A 23,568-nucleotide genomic window follows, 5' to 3' on the forward strand; every position below is an offset into this window, starting at 1 on the left:
TGTGGAAAATGCAAGTATTTAGTGTGAACAAGATAAGCTGGGCTAGGGAAATGATTATGGGGGGCCATCTGTCTATCTATCTTGCTCATTCTCTCTTTTTCCTTTCAGCATTGTTAATGAAGCGCAGTTAAAAATCGAATCAATCAAAAATTCTAATATTCTGTCTTCCCCATCTCTGCCTCCTCTCTCTAACCCACACACTGGCTCTCGGCCACTGGTTATGTGCCCGGCAGCACCATTCGAAAAAGCTGCAGAGAGAATCCGACAGCGAGAGAGGAAGGCAAAAGAATAACAGAAGAAAGAAAACACTGAAAAGCTAAACACTGAGAAATAATTGGGGAGGGAGTGGGTCAGGAAAAGAAAGAAGAAGAGATTTTGTGTGGATCCCAGTAGCTGTTAAACCAAGTTGTCATTGCAAGAAAGGGGAGGAGGAAACTGTCGCCACAATGAGGCGTTCTCTTGGAAAAATATGACAGGAACTATGACGCGTACACACACTTACGTACACACGCGCCCACATCCACACACACAGATGTATGCACACATGCTCACGGTGCAGCAACAGCTTGCGTCATAACTGTGTTAGTTCCACACGAAACATGATGGGAGAGTAGGAGGTGTGTGACCCTCATTATGTTGGGAGGCTGCTCACCTTTCAGACGACACACTGACACACACACGGATGCACACGCAGACACACACACACACACACATAAAGACACTAACAAACACACTCAGAGATGACTGCGGGCACATGCACAGGGAGACAACACATATTTTTTACATGTCCTTACACATCCTGTCTGTATACTTGACAGCATTTTACACTCATGCACACACTTACACGTACATAAATACATGTTTTTAATCATGACAAGTCACATGAAAACCCATTCTGGCCATATTTTAGGGATCCACCTTAAGAAGAGAACGAATAGCGCATCCCTGAAGGTTTTAACTAGGGTTAAAACTTGCCTCTTGATATAAGTTAACGGGTTGTGGTAAAATAATTCTCAGTGGAATTCATCTTTCTGTGTTCTCAGGTGACAAAACTAATATGTGTGTGTGCACATGCATGTGTGTCTGTTTGTGTGTACATGTGTGCTTTGGCTTCTGTGTTCAGGAAGGATACTATGCACGACTGTGAATGCATGCTAACAAATAGTGAAAAGCTTAGCACCCCTTTTATATTCATGTATCTTTAATGCGTCTGTACTGTAGCAACAAATCACCATGTGCTTCACTTTTATTATCCCGTGGTACATGATACCTTCATCTCTTGAGTCGCTGGGAGGCCCTCTGTTGCTGGCTAATGGTACTTTTAAGAAGCACATTACCATGGAAAGCATCTTGAACTATAAGGAAAATGCAAGTTGCTTTAGGCTCTCTTCAGGCTGAAGTATGTTCATTTGGTAACTTTTGAGAAATGTAAAAAGCTCGGTGTTAAAGTAATGAGACTCAGCATTAATGTGGTCACAAATCATTGATGTAGTGGATGATGATGTGCTATAAACTGTAGTCCAGCCAAAGTTTACTTTTTGCTGTAAAGCACTTTATTGAAATCGAATTTGCTTAAATCAGAACTAAACTTCACAACTTACTAAAAGACAGGTTGCTCAAGAATTTTCTGTCTGGGAAGCTATTTTAGAACCAGGCAGGTGTGTCTTTGGTATTCAGACACAGAGGCAACACTCCTGCTGTGGGTCTGGACATAGACCTGAACATTTGTGGTCAGAAAACTTGAAAGAAACAGGAATAAAAATAGATTTGAGTCAGTACCTTCCTTTTATAGAGAACTACAATTCCTATTGTGTGTCTCTTGTGGTGATTTGCATGTGTGAAAATGTCGCGCACTTTCTGTCCAACAGTGAAATTTCTGTAGATATATACTAGGAAAGACACAAAGCTATTAAGATGTTTTAGATATTCAAAGTAGCAGTGCTTGATATGATGTATCAATGAGACATTTTAGTTTTTGATATACTTATTCACTTCTGCTTGTCTGCATAGGGAAGAATCCTGGTAATCACTCTCTCCTTTCTTTCATGATAATGATCCAACACAGCATCAGTAATGGTAAACAAACTTAGATTTTTTTCAGTCAAGAGGGACCAAGAAGCTGAAGCAACCTTAATCCGTTCTAAAAAAGGGGAAAATGTGAATTTCTCTTGGCCTGCCAACTTAGTTACAAACATTGCTGAGTTAGACCTGGGTAAGATGTAAACTAAAGTCATTTGTTCCACATTAAATCATTCTGAGCATCAAAGAATGTAGGGTTCATTCATAGTTGAAACTGTGTTTTGACCCTGTATAGTAACATAAAGCAGGAGTCATGTGAGGTACATGTCCTTGTTTTTCTTGCACAAGAAAAAGGAAAGAGTTGTTGTCATTTCTTTGTTGATACCATTAAACAAGACAAAAAACGTGTTTGCATTAAAAAAAATCATCAAACTTTGAAAACTTTCAAAATTTTAAATTGCAGTATACGTATGACCACTGTTTTCTTATGCAGCCTGAGAGTGAGCATCTCACACTCACACTTTCAGTTTGTTTGTAATATAATGTAGTTATAACTGATAAAATGATGCTCTGTAGACTGCCAGGTCTGTAACAGTTACATAATCACTTGGTTACAGTGAAGTTATAGAATTTTAAAAAGGTTTCTTTTTCTATTTAGCTTCATGCCAGTGTTTCTTTTCATCTTGCACCTATGGGAACTGCAAGTATTTTCTGCTGTATGTATTTGAATTGCAATGACATCCATGCCTCTGTTGATAGTAACTGTGCTTCCTGATGTCCCTGCAGCCACTTAGACATGCAAACAATCTGCTCATTGCTTCCGTTTTATTGCCAAATCCAGCATGATGTCTGCCAAATGAAAAAACTAATAAATAGAAAAAGACTAATAACATCAGAATCAAAGCATCTTTGAAAGATCTTGCAATTTTCTCTTCCTCAAATTAAAGCCCCATCTCCCCTCCTCCACTAGACACCTCATCAGTTTATTAATTTAATGTCGGTTGATGTTCAGTTTATGAAGTTACTGTAGGCTGCTGCTGCGTTTTCCTAAAAAATGAGACATGAGTTTTTCTTTCACTGCCAGCTTCTTCTGGCAAAATCCCTCAATCTGCAGATAGCAATAAAATGGCAGTGAAATACCCGTCAGTCTTATGACTCACAATGTATTCAGTAAAGGTTGTATTTATTGACATTTGTTTGTCTTTTTGCAGGTATGACTATGTAGAGATCCATGATGGGAGCTCTGAGTCAGCTGATCTACTGGGGAAGCACTGCAGCAACATCGCTCCTGCTCCAATCATATCGTCAGGGAACTCACTCCACATCAAGTTTGTGTCAGACTACGCTCACCAGGGGGCGGGCTTCTCGCTGCGCTACGAAATCTTCAAAACTGGTGAATGGATACGAATTTTACTGCTTATGCTGTTTTCATTGCAATTTCTCAAAGAAAATAACAGCAGTTTTAATCGAAGTTGACAGACAGACAACACAGTGACACGCAGTTTTTGTTTTTTTTTAATCCTGTGATGCTATATACTGTATACACTACTGTTCAAAAGTTTGGGGTCACTTAGGAATGTCCTTATTTTTGAAAGAAAATAAGTTGTTTTCAATGAAGATAACATCAGAAATACAGTCTAGAGATTGTTAATGTGGTAAATGACTTTTTCAGCTGGAAACAGCTGATTTTTAATGGAATATCTACATAGAGGTACAGAGGAACATTTCCAGCAACCATCACTCCTGTGTTCTAATGCTACATTGTGTTAGCTAATCATGTTGAAAGGCTAGTTGATGATTAGAAAACACTTGTGCAATTGTGTTAACACATAAATAAAGTGATTTTTCATGGAAAACATGAAATCACATGGGTAGCCCCAAACTTTCAAATGGTAGCGTATTTATATTGGTGATTCAATTATAAAGCACATCTGAAGTATACATTTTTCACTCAGTCACAGATGCTGTTAACAGTATGAGAACATTCTTATCCTGAGGGGCATTTTGCCTTTTACAAAAAAGTCAGAAAACAAACAGAGACTTGATGTAGATGCAGACTTAGACACTATACATTGTAATTCCTAAACCCTATAGACCACCAGGACACCACTGAATGTAGCACTGCTGTACACCTGAAACATTCTTCTTGCTTTCAAACCTTATAAAGTCTATATTTTGACAGTCCTTCGCTCGTAAAAATGGCATTATCCCTGTCAATGATCCTCACATGTGGATGGACTTACCAATAAATGAGTAGGATTTGACAAGGAGCACACTTATGAATAACCTATTAGTAATTATATTACTAGCTACTAGAGGACTCAACATGCTTCACTAGGCGACCAAGCCTCATTTATCTCCCTCGTGTCAATGGAGAAAGACAGAAAGCGACAAGAGACACAGCAGTGGACCCTTGAGAGCCCTTTAGTCTGTCCAGGCAAGACATCTCTTCCCGTCATGGAACTTTGTGTGTGTGCATAAGTGTGTGTGCCTGACATGGCTCCCCTTCACGCTGCCATGGGTCAGCCAAAGCGAAACCAATTGAGATCAAGGGCAAGCGAGACAGAGAGGCGCATAGTGTCGGCCCCACAGCCATCTTGTCCCGTTCCCCCTGAAAGCATTCCACACATGCCTGCTTAATTGAGTCCTGAGCCCCGTTCCCCTGAGACACACATGCACACACACTGAGGGCTGAGGTTACTAACACAACACGTGTGGTTGTCGGTGTTTCTCACTTGCTGGCACCGGCCTTTTGGGAATTCTTCTGCATGCGTTTGTGTGCATGTGTGTGTGTGTCTTTTGCACATGACAGCGTCCACCTGATGGACTTGGAAACAACAAGGGTGTCAGTGTTCACACCCTCGCACACTAGGGAGATAAAAAGAGAGGGACACAAAAAGAGAAAGAGATTTGTGGACAATTAATGTATTTTTAATTTATAACATCACAAACTTGCCAGAAATGAAACATGCTAAGTGCCATCAGGAGCATTTAGGTGAAGTCTTGCTTTGTTTCTGCTCTTTGCTTTCAGTTGCAAAGGTACAGAAGCTTGAACCTTTTTCAGAAAACACCTTTTTTTCCAGTTTTAAACTGCATTCACCTCACAATTTCAATACATTACTGTTGTTTATAGGGTAGAGATTTATACCATATGTGACCTTTTGGTAACCACGGAGAGCATTTTTTATTCTTCACAGTTGTTAGTGTGTAACTGGTTTTGACAAGGTGTTGTAAATCCAAGGGTGGTACAATTTTCTGTGTCCAAAGAAGAGCATGTGGTTCTTCAGCGGAAGTTAAACCATGAAAATTGCATTTCTGGATGAGCACAGTCATATACTAATTAGGTATTTCAAGGGCCAAGTGTTATACATTCATAATATTCTATTTTATAATTATTAAAACATATTTAGATACAAATTATTTAAAGAAAATCCTTCCCAGGTCACCATAAGGCTACTATCAACCTATGACTAAGAAGGTTATAATAGCCTGTACAGTATGCCTCTTAGTTTGTCTCTAAATGTGTAACTTAGTGTGTGTATGTGTGTATTTGTGTCCAGCCTTTTCTGGCAGTAATGACGGAGCCATTTGGAACATTCAAGCTGTTGTCATACTGCTAACAAGATCTTGTTATCCTGGAAGGTGCAATTGAACGTCTGGTTGCGTGGGTGGCTAGATTTTGCGTGTGCTAGGATGTATGTGAGTTTGTGTTACACATACTGTATATCCTCATGGTGAACCATCTAAATATCTGTCTATTTTATCCGTGCGCATTCTGCTCTATTCAACGTAAAAGACGAAAAGCCTCTATTCTCATCTTCTGTATTACCAAGGCCTCCACTTACTTGCAAATATAATCCCGCTACTAGAAACAGATAATGTGGGAAAAAACAAGGACAGAAGCACTTGTAGTGAAGAGGCTCAACACGTTGTGGATTTTGTCTTCTTTTTTAATTATTATACTTAGAAAACCCTTCAAATTCATAATAAGCTCTATTTTTCATGCCACGCTTGTTATTGTTTACAGCCCTGTTACTATGGATATTGTAGTAAAATTCCAGCCAATACGAGCACAGCACCCAGAATGTGGTGTCCAATCAAATTTCACTGTCTAGGCAGTGTGCCCCCAGCTGTTATTGTGACCCAGAACTCGCCAGACACACACACACACACACACACACACACACACACACACACACACACGTACATGAATGCACTGATGCAGGCAGGATGGTTACTCACAAATGCAGGGCAGCTTGCATGTCTGCACGGAAACATGAATTCACATTACACGCACACACACTGTACCGATTTTTCTCACTTAAGAGGACTCTGCATTGACTTACATTCATTCCCTGTAGGCTTTAACCTTTATCATTATAAGCTTAACCTCAACCTCTAACCTTAACCTGCACCAAACCTAAATCAAAGACCAAATATTGACTCTGAATTTAATTTTTAACCTGGTGGGTACCAGTTTTTAATCTAAATGAGAAATAAAACCACATTGTGCAACTGAGTCAACAGATTTCTGTGAGTAATGTAAGCACTCCCACAACTAACACGCACACGTGCACACACACCTAGACACACATACACACTACAAGCCGTGTAACGTGGAAGCTATCGTGACAATCCCTCCAATAACTGCTGTTGTTTATGTTCTAGCAAAAGCCTTTAGGCTCTTCCTCTCTGCCTCTGTTCGACTACCCATCAAGTCGGTTTATTAGACAGCCCTGGCCAATCATATCTCTTGCTCCTCCCTCCTCTGGCTTTCATTGAGGAAAGTGGATCCAGATCTGCCCCAGTAACAGTCAGAAGGTGCTCTGTGGTAGAAGTAATTTAACAAATAACAGAGTTGTGATTTCCTTCAAAACACACGACAAATCTAAACTTAGATAAATAGTCATTGAATTGTTTCCTTTGTCTGCGGTGCAGAATAATGGGCCCTTTTGAAATGAAATAAGGGCTTTGTTTACATTCTGTTTAAAGTACTGAAAAATATTTTTTGCTGCTGTCACCTTCTAACTAATGATTGCATTCTGCAGATATATTTTCCGACAGAAAGGCTTTGCACGCACTTATTTGTTTATAAACATTTTCAAAAATTAGATTTGTGACCTATGGTAAACTGAGAATGTTCCAATATGCTTCATCAACTCATTATCAAGAGAAATTTCCCTGAATTTCATCATTAAAGTAATGCTGGGCTTGAGATTTTAATATACCGTAGTGGGATGACTATAGGGGTGATTATCTTGTGACAGTTTGATTTCATTTGTCATCAGTAATTTGGTTCAAGAGGGAGTTTATTAAGAGAAATCCCTGGTGTGACTCAGTGACAGAAGCTGAAGTGTAATGTCAGAGGAGTTTCAGCACCACCAGCCTCCTGCTTAAAGGAGTCTGAGGCGGAATCCAAACACATATGGAAAAGCGAGTCTGCGGTTTCGCTGGAGCTGTTGAACTGTGTGTGGTCGCCTGCAAGTGTGTGCGTTTTTCAGTGTGTATGTTATAGCAAGTCTCCTCTGCATGTATACAGATGTGTGTGTTGGAGATAGGTGGAGGGAGGGCTGTAAATGTGGGTTTGATCCAACTAGCTAAGCTCCATAGACGGTTTGAATGAAAGTAGACGTTTGCATGGCGGCTTACCAGACACACACAAACACACAAACACACGCACACAGAATTTTATAGTGGTTATATTGTACTCTCACAATTTAGATGCCATGAATGTTTACATGGCAGCACGTCATTCAAAGGCACACTTTGTCAAATCAATCTTGTCTTATCTCCCAGAGATCAGCAAGTCATCAGATCTACCCAGCAACACACACTCACACACCGCAATTCCCCAAACCTTACAAGTGAAACACATGTTTTTTTCTACAGTAAACCAGTTCAAACAGATGGGAAACAAGTAGAATGGAATAGGAAATGAGACAAGGTGGAGGTTAGTGTTACACGGAGAAGAAATGTGAAGAGGGAACGAACCAGGGAAAGACAGGAGAAAGGAGGACAGAACTGTTTTTGCAATGTCCATGAACATGAAGTAATGAGAAGGGAATAAAATCGCTGTCGGCAACAAAACTGGTCAGGCGTTCACGCTGCACACACACGCACGCACACATGCTCATAGTCACGCAGACTCGTGCTATTCAGCGACGGTCTCTGCAGGGGGGCCAGACGCAAGAGGAGATCCCCGAGAGAAAGTGTGTGTGTTGGCTCGAGTCTGAGGTCACTGCATGAGGCAGAAGGTCCCAATAACAAGAAAACCGGACTAGAAAGTGGAGCAGAAAAAACAAGGCTATATCAAGACAAACAATTTTTATCATACTAAAAATAGACCTTGTGGTGGAAAATGGGTGATGGCATAGACGTAGAGGACACATTCGTTTAGATGTGTAAACAAATTAGAATCTAGAGATGGCATTCGAGGCATTTATGAATGTATTTATGCTTTAGTGTGACATAAATCAAAGACTAGACAGGCTAAGTACTGCCAAGTGAAATTCCAGCGTTCACTTCGAGGCTGATTTAAAATGAAAACAAGAGGCAGGGTGGAGACGGCGACACCAATATTCCCAGTTACACCCACAGAAGTGTGATGATCATGAGCAGCAGAGACGTAGCATAAACAAAGAAATGGCACCGAGTTTCACACATACATATGCTTGCCTCTTAGAGTGTCTGTCAGTCAGCCAACTGTCCATGCTCATTTGGTGTAACAACCTAGTTTCCATGGAGATCTGCACTGAAAGTCACCATTTTAAATTCATTCTTTAAGTTTGGAGCTTTTTACTGTGACTTACACTGTGTCTACGCCTGCCGTGTAGCAACAGGAGCACATTACTGGCAGCTGCAGTCCAATGTTATTTTCTACACTGGATCAGCTCATCCACGGCACTGTTGTGCAGCCAGAAGTGTGTTGACGGCTCACAATAAACAGTGAAACAGACTTAACACTCCAAGCACACTTTGGGCTGCATTTACAGCCATTAAGCTCCAACTATTAAGCAGCTATTGTAGATAGCTGCATTGATTAATATTGATGTGTACGTGCTCAGGCAGACACAGGCGAGATAAAGGGCTAAAAGAAATGTGTTTGAAACATGTCTAGAGTCCAAGTTGTTACAAACACGCATAACTGCACACTCACACACGTGTTTAGATCCACTCTGCATGCCACAATACACACTCTCTGTTAATGTGCTCTTACTTACTCATTCTCTTCATTTACTCATGCAAGCGTGCAAGCACAATAGCAGACACCCAAACAGACTGGGGAGAAATGGGTTACCATAAGAGGCTTAGACAATGTCTGCATGTGTGTGTGTGTGTGTGTGTGTGTGTGTGTATGGGTGTTTGGTCATACATGGCTGGATGGTCTGGAATAATGGTCCAGTTGGTGTGTGACCACATTCACTGCATAATGTGTGTGTATGTGAGTATTAATAGAGACGGTATTACAGTTAGGTCACAGCATGTCCCTCTGTGTGTGTGTGTGTGTGTGTGTGTGTGTGTGTGTGTGTGTGTGTGTGTGTGTGTGTGTGTGTGTGTGTGTGTGTGTGTGTGTGTGTGTGTGTGTGTGTGTGTGTGCGTATGATGATATCTAAAGCCCCTCATAACTGCTCGACCACCCATCCATGGTGCTGTCTGCCGACTCTGTGTCTGCCTCTCTCGCTCCAGCGTTTCCATTTCATACCATCACTCACTTATGTCTGCTAAGTTTTCTTAAAGATTAGGTGGCTGGTAGCAATACACAGTCTGGTCTAAGTGCACTTTAGGCACACAAGCAGATGCATTTTTCCTGTTATAGAGCCTCAGACGTTGGATCTGTGACATTCTCTTTTTCATACGCTGCTGTATCTCTGTACAGATGGCACAGTGTGGAGAGGTTACAGGTTTACCCTTTAAAAAGCACATTGTGTAAAATATGCCATTTTTTAAAGCTGAAACACCTGAATCAGCTGCATGTCAACTATTCTTATTCCCGACACGGCCATTTTGAATTTACATGACTCTTGGGTTATGCGTCTGCCCACAAGATTAGCATTTATGTAAAACTACTGTTCCTAAAGCACACAAATTAACATTCAGTAGCACTAACTATACTGCACATTCGCATTCTAGATGTTCCCCACCAATAACATTAACTGCATAAGTTAAAGTACATAATGTAGAGTCACAGTTTCATCACATAAAGAAAACTGAGATAGCAGAACTGGGAGTCATGAAACTGAAAAACTGGTATTGAGTTGGCTGAGAGTTTTAAAGCACCTTCCTCTTAAAACAGCACCTCTGGGTGTCTGCCCAGAATAATATCATTAGTTTGAATTGTAATGACAGTCTATGATGTCCTACATCCCATTCTAAGCAAATTTTGTGCAGACATTTATCTTTTTTCCAGTTAATTAGTTCAACCAACAATTAATGACTCCTAATATGCATTTTATATCTAATATATTGATCCTAAAATATGTTTTGTCTCTGTGTCTTCATCCCAGGTTCAGATTGTTCGCGTAACTTCACCAGTCCTACGGGACTCATTGAGTCCCCGGGCTTCCCAGACAAATACCCCCACAACCTGGAGTGCTCCTTTATCATCATTGTACCCCCCAGCATGGATGTGACCCTCACCTTCCTCACCTTCGACCTGGAGAATGATCCCCTGCCAGGCGGAGAGGGAGACTGCAAGTACGACTGGCTGGAAGTGTGGGATGGGCTCCCAGGAGGTACGACACGTACTTTGAAAGCGTTTTTGGTTTTGGATCATGTAATCTCCACATTATTGGTGGCAATTATGTCCAATGTGTTGGCAGTGCTGACGAGGATCTTTATGCAGATGTTAAACAATAATCCACTCGTGTCATGAGTCAGTACAGAGAACAAACTGAAACGATGTGTGTACTCTGCCCTGCCTACATCATTATTGACTGAGGTGGAGCAACAACTATTTTAGTAGCTATGCGTTGGTAGATGAAAGCAAAGCTTACAGGCACGATGCTGGCACCCACTATGGAGAATCAACATAACTTTTCAAGGGGGAAATAAAATAGGAGTTTCTGAGCAGAGGGAGAAAAGAGGGGAGGTGAGAGGAGGAACGGTAGAGGGCCAGGATATTTCTGGTCTAGCTGCTAGAATAACTGGAAGAGTTTAGAAGGACAAATCAGGCACAAAGACCTTGGATCTAGTTTCAAGCGATGGAAAAGGTAGAGAGGAACAGAAGAGCACTGGAAGGGCAGCCCTTCACTGCTGGGAAGACTGGAACAAAGGAAGGAAATGCTGGTATGAATACATGAAGGGCAGAAGACCTCTGGTCTGCCTTCAAGAAGAAAACTGGGAGGAAAGAGAAATAGGATTTCAAGGGAGCTCTGCAACTGAGACTGAAAAGCGGGAAAAAGATACACCTTGGAAAAATACTATTTTTATTTTAGTTTGTGATACTTTATGTGTAGTTTGTTGTGACATTTCAATGATATTAACAATAAATACTATCTATTGTTTTTAAATTGTTTAAACTAGAAAATTTAACTGAAAGCAGTATCAGTTGCTTAATTCCCAAATCTTGTAAAATTCTTAGAAATGATCCAGCAAGGACTGAAAACAATTAATAGAAAAGAGAGCCAACAATGGTGCTTTCCTTTACTGTAAATATGAATTTAGCCTGAGAGGAAACAGAAAGACAGAGATGGTGCAGAGAGTGGAAAAAGTCACCTCATTGAAACATCTTTACTCACTCTGCGTAAAGAGAAGGATTGGAAGGAAAAAGGAATAAAAGACTTCTGCTCTGAGTGATGGAGGAACACTACAAAAAGACAACAAAATGAAAGGAAAGACAGTGAAACAAAGTGGGAGGAGGTTAAAATTTACAGGGTCAGAGTCAGAGGTGAAGGACTTTTTAGTTTCACCCATCAGAAGAGTGTTGAGTCCCCAGCAGGAAGAGAGAACAGGAAAATGTCAAGCAGGAAAAGAGAAAGGATTGTGTGTGTTTTGTACAGTTTGAGGTTAAAGGAGTGGGAAGAAGGGAGGAGATGTGGAGAGTCGGCACGCTGGCCAAAAAATCAATTTATTCAAATGAAAGAGAGAGGAGGATCGGATGATAAACAGCCCGAGAACTCAGTTTTCACTTGATTAGAAAAGAAATCAAATAGGAAAAGAAAGAGAACATTAGAGAGAAGATAAAATAGTGCTGTTGCATTTGTGCCAATGTACATATGTGTATGTCTCTGTTCAGTTTGTATGTCCTCTGATATAATGATTTGTCAGCTGTTTGCTTTCAAACTAATCTATTCAAACGAGAGGTCACTTATCCACATTCCACAATGTGAAGGTAATGGAAAGGGGGAAATGAGACAATCATGGTCTGTAAGCTATATGGTATATATATATATATATATATATATATATATATATATATATATATATATATATATATATATATATATATATATATATATATAAATGTTTCTTTGACTCTTCTCTGCTTTTTTTTCCTGTTTTCCATCTCCACACCACCATCAAGAAAAGAGTTATTACCATTATTTGCTCAAGAGCCCTATTTCAAATATCCACCCCTTCCAAAAGGGAAGAAAAAAATCAATAGCACTGATCGATTGCCGGCTATTTTCTCTTCTCCTCCTCCTCCTCCTCCTCCACAGGCCTCCTCATGTGTATATCTGTGTGTGTAAAACAGGAGTGGAGAGTAGCAGGATGACTCTACTATCTGTGCTCACACTCCTTCACACAACCACACACACCCTGGGGCTCTAAATCACACTCATCTGTTTGTGTTGACATATACAAGTTGTGGTATTAGAGAAGAAGACAGTGGAGGAATCACTTCAGGTCATTGGATTTACACACACATATACACACAAACAAACATATATATATATATATATATATATATATATATATAGTACACATCGTAAAACCATGTCCAGTGAAGAGATAGAGATGATAGATGAAGAGAAGAGAGGTGATGACTTGAGTAGGTGGAGTGATGAGCAGATGTCAGCAGAGGAAACAGTGGTGGAGATAATAGATGAAAGGGAAAGCAATGCAAGATGTGAAGGATGTAAACAAAGAAATGTGAGGGTTGGTGGATGAAGGGATCCACACCTGGATGAGGAAGATCTTGTGTGACTAACACAGTTAGAGTATTCTTTCATGAGTGAAACAGACAACCAAATAAATGATGACATATACAGTATAAGTTGCAGGCAGATTGAACAGACTGCGGGCTTATCTAATCGTTCTTGTTTAATCGACAGTCGGCCCTCTGATTGGTCGATACTGCGGGACCAGGGTGCCGCCCGAGATCCAATCATCCACTGGGATTCTCTCTCTGTCCTTCCACACCGACATGGCTGTGGCTAAAGACGGCTTCTCAGCTCGGTACAACATGACGCACAAGGAAGTCAGCGAGAGTAAGTTTCATTCAGTACTGTGACCTGTTTTGAAATAAGAATGTGAACATCAGTTATAATCTCCTCCTGTTTTCTTGTAGCTTTCCACTGTAGTAATGCATTTGGTATGGAGTCGGGAAAGATCACAGATGACCAGATCACGGCCTCGTCAAGTTTCTTCGATGAACACTGGCTGCCACGTCAGGCCCGACTCAATTACAACGACAACGGATGGACGCCCAATGAAGACAGCAACAGGGAGTACATACAGGTACGAGCTGGTCCTAACTTGTAGTTTGGAAAGAGAATAGGATTCAGGAGGGTTCGTTCATGCAGCGTTCATTCAAATTAGACCTATTCACAGATACCATACTCTGTTTTGCACATGCACTGAACTCACACCTACTCTTCAAGAGGTTTGTTTCAAGAAACCCAATCCTCAGATACATAAATAAATGTATTAGGCAAAAAATAAGTTTACTCTGCCTAAACTAAAAACAGATCACACTCCTTCTTTAACGCCATATTTTTCCTGGTGTTGACATGTCACACATAATAACTCTACCACAGATATATTTGTGTCAGTGTGTGTGTGTGTGTGTGTGTGTGTGTGTGTGTGTGTGTGTGTGTGCGTGTGTGTGTGTGTTCAGAGAGAGTGAGTGGGAGGTGTGGTGTTATAAAGGTTTAGCAGCTAGATGGGTAAGGCATTGTTTCCTGTACTGTATCATGGTGCCAACTTTGTGAGCTTAGCTTGAGTTATGAGGGTGTCTGGGTGAGAGGGGATAGGAGGGGTGAGGTTCACTCACCCCTTCGGCAGAAAGGACCAGTCAGAGGTCCATTATAGTTAGACGCTTTCTGCAAACAACAGATTGTCTTGTTGGTTGTCACCTTCCAATGGCTTCACAAAACCAGACCACAACTTTTACCTTGCTTTTTGTTTAGGGTCAGTAAGATTTTGTGGGGGAATTGTTTGTTAGTGATCACATTTAGTGATGCAAACAAAAAAAAACACACAAATATGGTCCACATTTCCTCCAAAGTCCACTTTACACTGCTAACAAAGCTGCCAATTGAACACAGATAAGAAAATTGATTAGTTTATTACACAGAATATTCAGTCAGTAACTTTGATTTCACTTTGATTTGCCCACAAACTAAAGCAATTTCCACATATCCTTCACAACTGTACAGTGCCATCACTAAATACACTTTGGAGTATCGTCTTTACATAAGTATATGAAATTTACAGTTTAAGAGCTCTGATGTGCAGCTGTCATACTAGAAATAAGCAGCTGCATTGAGAGTGCACTGAGTGGTAAAATAAGCACATGAACTTACACCATTAACAGTTTTCTACCGGCGTTCCTCTCTTGCATCATTTGCAGTAGCAGTGCTTTTTACCATAATAAATGTTTATGTTCACATGATGCATCAGCCACTTCTATGTGAGCACGCTCAGTTTGAAAAAGAAAACCTGGGTTAACTACCACAGTGATACTCATTATCTCAGACTGGGGTTTTAGGTTTTGTTGAGATAGGTAACATGAAGAAAGCCCGACTTTTTAAAAATTGCTTCGTAGTACCTCGATACTTTTGCATTTTTATGAACATTGTAAAATATCTTGTAATTAACTCGCCAAGATAGCAAATACATCTGACTTCTTCAAGCCAACTTTGAGAGTTTGCATCTCTGGTTTATCACCATCTAAACCTTTTTGACTTCTGCCCCCTAAAGCAATGCTTAGTGAACTTAATTCACCGGTTGAATGTAATAATTATCCTTAAAAGACTTTTCTTTTCTTGGGCTACAGTTTACAATAATCAATGTTTGAAATGAAAAGCACAATTTCTAAATACATAATTTTCCATAGCAGCAATATGTTTTTCCACTTTTATATCATTTTAATCATTTTGTAAACCCTTATATTAACCTCTTTCCAGGATGTTACACTCCTGGAAACCACAGTCCTTTTAGTTTTTTCTCAGATTTCCTGATTCCGCTACACAATCCCACTGTAAAAAAAAGCTGTGCATGCCAGATTTGGGCTTGTAATGACAGCCTGATATCTTCTGTCCATTTTACAAGCTTTGATACCTTTGGTATGTTAGCAATAGCTGTACTGTAAGGTATTTGCAGAAATGAGAAAACAGTTCTTAGAAACAAGATATCAGATAGCATGTTAACAATTATATGGCTTGCTGGAGAGCCCAAACCTGCCTTCCTTGTTGTGACACAATTTCCCTTATGGTCATTTGAGTGCAGTCGGCTCCTCTGCATTAGTCAGACCAGGGTCTCTATCACAGACAGTCACAGACAGATGTTGAATAGAAGCAGTAGTTCAGATCTTCTCTGCAGCCAGACTCTGGCCCAGACAAACACAGGAAAGGACTGTGGCCAAGAGGCTGCACAAGGCCAAGGTCCCATCAGTCTCACCCTTCCTTCCTGTCTTACCTCCTACAACTGACAGCTCAGTTCTTCCAACGGAATCTCAAAAGTAGCTGACACAAAACAGTTTGCTCAACACAAATCAATAGTTGAAAGAGTTTCCAAAATTTTCATGAATATTTTTCCCTGATTTCCACCTTAATGCAATGAATTAATGTAATCTCCTGACCCCACTGAAAGACCCCAGAATTGGATTTTATTGCTTGTGACACATCCGATCTTTGCATTAATTTGGCTTCACAGTTGACTGGAAATGCAGCTTCTATTTCTCCCATGTTGTTTTTCTGCCTCTCTGTTCACCGGTGTTGTGGTTAGGTCGTTGTGTTCCACAGAGGCTCTCAGCTGTTTCCCTGCGTTAACACCTAGCAGAGAGCAAGGCCCCAACGTGTGTGTGTGTGTGTGTGTGTGTGTGTGTGTGTGTGTGTGTGTGTGTGTGTGTGTGTGTGTGTGTGTGTGTGTGCACTCGTGCTACTATGTAAGTGTGGCCTTGGCGTCATTACACACTCACAAAGTGGGGCCCTCATTTCCAACAGTGGCCCTTTTTCCGGACCCCACTTGGACATGCTTTAGATCATGCTAAAATCATGTCTAAAACCTTCTGGTGAAGTTTTATAATTTTTGCCAAGTGGGGCCCAGCAGGTAGGTATGTGTAAATATGCGCACTCAGCAGCACCTCTGTAGACAGGAGCAGGTATTTCAACGACCAATTCACACACGTCGTTCACACACTCCTCTGCTGTATGAATGGCTTGCCCCCCCCAGAGAGGCTCTGAGGCTGTAAAAGGAGACTTTTTACAGCACTACTTACTGAAGGAACCAGTCTCATTAGACATGATTTGATTCTTTTTTGTAAGGAAATTTAAACTTTAATAGAAGTCTTAACTAGCTTCAAACTTTAAATTATACTAAAATAAAGGACTATCACAAAAAAAACCTGAAAAAAGACAATTTTTTAAAAAAAGTAGTGAAAGAAAACCAGGACAATATTGACCATAAAATTTCCAGGATTGTGATAATTTCTTTAAATTTTGAATTAACCACTAAAATACAGATGTTAGACTTTTGTAAAACATCTCAAATTTTTCAGTCCTAAAACACTCTGATCATTTTTCCCAAGAACAGAATTTAAGTTCATTTGACCATATACTTGTGTCCTGAATCAGTATGTTTGAGAATGTGTGTTGATGCATATGATGGAAACTACTACTTTGTAAAATGATAGAAGTCCCCTGTTTGATGGCACAGAATGACACGGGTCCCACTTAGATAGCATGGAGCGATGTTCACACTCCACAATGGACACAGATAAAAAAAAATAAACTAAATTATATATTACATAAAAAATAATTATCAAAACTTAAAAGAATGGAAGAATTTTAACTGCTATCATTCTACTGGTGTGATAAAAATTCTTCTAAGAAGACAAATGCAAATTTGTGCCGTGAATGTGCAAAGCTTGAATCTAGCATCACTCACTGCTGGTTTTAACAAATTTTACAATGTACTTCTGTCCTCTGTCTGTAAATAGAAGCATGTGTTGATGCATGGTGGAGAAAAAAGTTAACCACAGATGCCCCACTTAGATAGCATGGCATGGCATGGCATGGCATGGCATGGCATGGACACTACAGAATGGATGAGTATGAAAGAAATTTTTGAAATGTAAAAATAGTAACCTAAGGGTATCACAAATGAATGTTATAGCATTACTATCAACACATTTGTGATTTACATTTAATATCCATCCATCCATTATCTATACACCGCTTAATCCTCACTAGGGTCGCGGGGGGGCTGGAGCCTATCCCAGCTGACTCGGGCGAAGGCAGGGGACACCCTAGACAGGTCACCAGTCTGTCACAGGGCTACATATACAGACAAACAAGCACTCTCACATTCACACCTACGGGCAATTTAGAATGATCAATTAACCTCAGCATATTTTTGGACTGTGGGAGGAAGCCGGAGTACCCGGAGAGAACCCACGCATGCACAGGGAGAACATGCAAACTCCATGCAGAAAGATCCCGGGAAAGCCGGGACGCGAACCAGGGACCTTCTTGCTGCACAGTGGCGAAAGTGCTAACCACTACGCCACTGTGCAGCCCTACATTTAATATATTAGATTATAATAACTAACAAACACAAAGTTTAACATGACTGAACAGAAAGCTTGAACCTAATTTCCTGCTAATGTGTAACCTTAAGTGTTGTAAAGGTACAGAGCTTACATGTAGCATCACATCATTGCTAGAAACTGCTGCAGTGTTTTTATATTAGTACATGGCATTCGCCACGACTGCGTATAAACGGAAATAATCAATTGGGGATACTGACAGCAAATTAATTAGTTTTTTTACAATACACAATAAGTATTAAAAAAATAAATAATGCATAAAAACCTTTTGAAAATGTCTGTTAGAATTAAATGAAGAAGGAAAAAAAGTCCACTGTTGGATGGTACTGAATGATAAGAGTCCCCTCTTTGATGGCATAGAATGACATAGACTCCCTCTTAGATAGCATGGAGCGATGTTCACACTCCTGCATGTGTGTGTAAGAACAGAAGAGGATATATGCCTGATCAATGATTCAACTAAGAGATGAGTCATGTTCAATTCAATAATCCTGGACATTACAAAGTCCTAAGATGGTGTTTTTATAACCTTTCTCGACTGTAAATGCAAGTTGGCTGATTGACATTAGTCTGAGGTGTTTTTTGAGGGAAATCAAAAATGTAAACTTCAACATAGTTTGAGATGAGATGGTATATTTGATGGGTTACGTACAGAATCCGTATCTTCAAACATAACTGGATTCAATATTTTTGTCATAATATACTAAGGTTCAATTTCAGAGCATATTCCAACCATTTTCAAACTTTATCTATTTAAATGCTATTTAGAAGCAGATGGAATAAGTATTTTTTTAAGGAAAAAGAAAAGCATTACATTTCACTAATGTTTTGTATTCTACCTAACTGCTTGTAATAGCAATAGCTGTCACATAACACCTGCCTACAGTCACAAATATAAAACAGTAAAAAGCACAACTAATGGTTTTTTACATAATAAACTGTCAAGACAGTTTATAACAGAAAAAAAACTCATAAGCTCACAAAAAGACCCCCCCCCCCCCACATAGCCAAACAAAACTGGCATGGTATATGATCTGTTGCTGATGACATGTAGGTTGTTTGTTTTTTTGGTACTATTTGTCCTTAACCAGAGGATAGGCCTGAACAGTTATTTCGGTAGTTTCCCTCATTCCATATTTTGCTCAGAAAAAGGCTGCGCATTGTGGATCCTTGCTTGTGTGCAAGTGCCTTTGCAACGTCAACTTCATCTTGATGTTTTCGCATCAGGTGTCTTGAAACTTTTCCGAAAGGCTTCTGACAATAGAAGCAGTAATTTTTCTTGTCGTAGACATGTTTGTGTGCGGTGTTTGAGGACATTTTCACTTGGATACCCTTCAAACTGCATTCAAGGACATTTTCATCCTTTTTCATCCCAGTCTTAACTGCTTTTTTCTGATGACTTTCTTGGTTACTTCATCATCTACTTCTGTTGGTTCATCATCATCATCATCTTCTTCCTCTGACATATCAAGGGAAAGGGAGATCTGTGGTTCTATTTCCTGAAATACAAAAAAAAGAGTAAGAAAATGAATGCTATAAATTATCTCACAACATTTTTTTGTAGTTTTAGCACATAGTTAAAATCAATATTTACCAGCCCTGGCCAAAAAAAATTAATCCATAATTACCATTTCAATGACAGATATATCATCTTCAGTGTGAGAAGATGAATCCATCACTACATCACAGACACTCCCTGGCTAATCACTGTTAGCATTGTGTTGAATGTCAATCTCATTTCCATCATGAACTTCTCAGGTTTTTCTTGCTGTGAGTTCTATGAGAATATCAATGCTACCTACATATTTAGACATAAATATTAAATAAGACACAACACCCATTTAGTTTAGCATGATGGATAATGGGATTCTGTTTCTCAAGTGTTTTGTTAAGTGGAACAGATCCTCCCATCTAACTTCAAATAAGAAAGCAAATAAGTAAATTCCCATTTTGCATCTGCCTAAACTACTTTAAGGCTGCTTACATGGCAAATTGGGAAGGTACATTTTCATAACTAGAACAAATAATTCTAATACACAATTTCCTGCATTAAAATACATTAGGTGCTAAACTGAATATTAATTACAATTTCAACAGACATACAATATTGACAACAGAATTTTATGTGCAGCCATACCTTTCTCCTGATTGATGATTTTTTTCTGAAACAAGCCTTTATCTTGCCCAGAAGCAATGAAGTGCAAAGCTTCCTTTTCAGGACAAACTCTTCTGGGTCTCATTTTCCTGTCAAATATGAAATAATATTTTATGTGCAATACACTCCATATGTTGAAAAAAGAAGACCATTGAAACAACATCTATTTAGGTTTATTAATACAATAACTTACATTAAATAAATAAATTTGTTTATATTGTAAGTGGAAAAAAAGTCATTTTTAAATTGTTAGCATTTACATAGAGGTTTTAGAAAATTAAAGAACTGCAACTTACCTTACATTTTCTTTGCTTGAAGGAAGAAAAAAACTTGAAGGATGGTAGGGCAGTACCTCTTCAATATACTTACCTATACAACTATTATATCTTTATATATTGATAGAAAGATGCACAAATAAAATATTCAGGTAGATGATTCTCCAATGAAGTAAAAACACGTGAAAATGCTTTCTGTCCTTTAAACCTGTCGCTCCCCAAAACAGAAAAGACAAGTTGAAACTTCTGTGAGGAGACCAGTATATATATATAACCCTGCACAGTGATCTGAACAGTGACTGGGTCTTTGGAAAAAGATCGTTAGTCGCCATGATTTGAATGGTGAATCAGTGCAGCTAGACCAGATGGAGATGCATGAAGGGTTATAGGGTTTCAGTTGATGTGAATTGGATAGGCAAAACAATGAAGGAGAATCCACATTTACCTTGTCTCAGAGTGGACAAGTGGTTGTCTGTTGCATAATAGCTGTTAGCATCATGGCTGATGTCAGCTTGAGGAAAAATACCACTGTTTACAGACAGCGATGTGGAGTTGCAGTTACAGCTGCCTGTTTCCTCTCATTGACTTCACCCATGGTGTTAATAGCTGCTCGTTTGATAATCCCATATCACAGCAGCCTGTTTGATCCACCCGCCCATGAATGGTGAATCAGTGGAGCCAGACCAGACGTAGACACACGAAGAGTTCAATTGATGTGAATTGGGCTAGCAACACAGGGGCTTGACTGAAGGACAATCTACACACATGTCTGCTCAGTTCGTCCAGCAGATGTAAAAGGACTGGACAACACACAACAGAGCTGTGACAGAAAAGGAATCTAGCTTTGTAGAGAAGTTGTTGTCCAACAAATATTGATCCACTTTGTTTTTGTAAAGGAATGTCTTGCTCTGCATTTCTGTAGAAAGTAGGAATAAAACTAAAACCAAAAAACACCCACACTTGATCTGTGAATTAAGGAATGATGGGACCATTTGTAGGGATTTTTTTTTGTCATTGCTGTGTCTTGTAAAGAGATTTATCTAGAACAGATGAGAAGTCTGAATCTGGCTTGTTTAACCTGAGCCTTACAGTAAGTTATCACTCAGCAATGGATTCTGAAGTACGGGTCAAGGTGTGTTTTAGCTGATGATTTTCATGAGGCCTTCCATGCCTTTGGAAGTTAAAAACTCCTGCATCGACAGAGCAGTTTTTCACTGGTAGTAGGCTGATGTAATTCTCCGCTGCTGTTAAAGGTAACAAATGACAGTTCATGCTATAATGAAAAAGACAGGCTCAACATATTCAGAAACAGGAAAAATCTACTTTAAAGTGTTTAAAGTACACTCATACTTCTAGCTTTAAAAACAAAACAACACAAAAAAACAACAACACATGACAAGAGGTTGTACTGACAGGAAATTTCTGGCACATTTGTTGAGTGAAACTAGAATTATTTATTTATTTGACTTAAATGGTTCAGTTTTCTGTGAATACCTGGATTATCACGATTTGCAAAGTGAATAAAACTTCTGAAACTGATAGAATTTATTCATGCATAACTACAAGGTACATTGATCTGAATGTAAGTCAGCCTGTTGAGCTGTGCTACAGCAAAAACCTGTTTGTCTCCTTTGCCATGGCAGAGTGTCTCCAGTAGCACCTCAACATAGAAATGTAAATTGTGTGTGGGGGTTGGGCATCAACCTTCAGGAACATCAGCTTTACCTCTGTCCACACAAGCATATTAGTATAGAGCTGGAGTTGTTGTAATCAAAAAGGCATTAAAAAACAGGTGACGTTTTGACTTATTCCAAAATGTCTGTTACCACATTATGAACATTAGTATCAAAATCGCACCTCTGACGGAAAGGAAATCCTCACATTCATATTTTTACCACCATCAGGATCCACCAGTACGAAATTGTAAAGAAAAGCATGAGGTTTTGATCTGTGAAGCAAACAATGCAATCTCGTTGTACTACATTAGTTAAATGTAGGGAATTTTCAAGGGTTTTTGCATCTCAAAAATGATTTGTTACCTTTAGCAGACACACATAGCAGAAAATGTCCTTACAAAAGGAAAAAAGCATTAAATACTTGTTGGACAACAACTCATTTGAAATGATTATTTCCTTTCTGTCTTAATTTTGTTTGCAAGGTTTTTTTTCATTGCTTGTAAATATGCTGGATGAATTGTACATGTGTGTGCAGATTCTCTGTCAACCAGGTCATTGTCATTCCATTCCAAGTTCACTTCAATTGATATTTCACTCTTCACGTGTCGAGGTCTGGTCTGTATGTGCTAATTCACCATTCACAATGAAGAGAAGCAAACATATTATAGGAATGTTCAGGTGCGCACATCTGGCATCAGGGCTCCAAAGTAAGTTTCTGAATAGTAGCACCAGTGCAACCAAATATCTCAGTCACATCAGCACAGGATTTGGTCACCACCTCCCAAAACTGTCATTGCTGCCAATAGTAGCGTCACTGTCAGCATTTGTTCTGCACCAGTCATCGTGATTGAATGTAGTTTTCTAGTTTTTTTCTGTTTAACTGACTCCATCATCTTTCCCTAGCTGCCCCTGCATTCTGATCATCATGTGTGTCAGAGTCAAACCTGTCTCTGTCCACATTTATTCATTTATTTTGGGATAATCTGCTAGACGTCATTTCATCTTTGGAACACAGCAACAGCTAAATGGATTGTTCTACATGTCCATCAGGGAGAGACTGACTGAGCCAAAGAGCAAGAAAAATTGCAACCTGTGCTTACAATATCTAACAAGGTAGCTGCCCATGATGGCTGGAGTGTCTCCAAATCAGCCTGATGATCATTAAACACTGCTGACAATGTGAAATTTTAACTCAGACACTCTTGAAAAATAGCTACATATGCAACCATTTTGGTTGCATATGTGAGACTTGCCTGGGATTATTATATGTAAAGCCACATTTACCTTGTCTCAGAGTGGACAAGTGGTTGTCTGTTGCATAATAGCTGTTAGCATCATGGCTGATGTCAGCTTGAGGAAAAATACCACTGTTTACAGACAGCGATGTGGAGTTGCAGTTACAGCTGCCTATTTCCTCTCATTGACTTCACCCATGGTGTTAATAGCTGCTCG

The 23,568-nt window shown here is 39.6% G+C and overlaps 1 protein-coding gene across 1 annotated transcript in view; it reads left to right on the plus strand.

The window, feature by feature from the left end:
• LOC111575676 (neuropilin-2-like) overlaps positions 1–23,568 on the plus strand; it is a 117,758-nt gene that overhangs the window by 22,945 nt on the left and 71,245 nt on the right. The window contains exons 3-6 of the mRNA XM_055014953.1: positions 3,231–3,412; positions 10,524–10,751; positions 13,293–13,448; positions 13,529–13,698. Of these exons, the coding sequence (XP_054870928.1) occupies positions 3,231–3,412; positions 10,524–10,751; positions 13,293–13,448; positions 13,529–13,698 (736 nt within the window). The remainder of the gene's footprint in view (positions 1–3,230; positions 3,413–10,523; positions 10,752–13,292; positions 13,449–13,528; positions 13,699–23,568) is intronic.

This window comes from Amphiprion ocellaris, chromosome 11 (assembly GCF_022539595.1).
Source record: "Amphiprion ocellaris isolate individual 3 ecotype Okinawa chromosome 11, ASM2253959v1, whole genome shotgun sequence".
Taxonomy (NCBI): Eukaryota; Metazoa; Chordata; class Actinopteri; family Pomacentridae; genus Amphiprion; species Amphiprion ocellaris.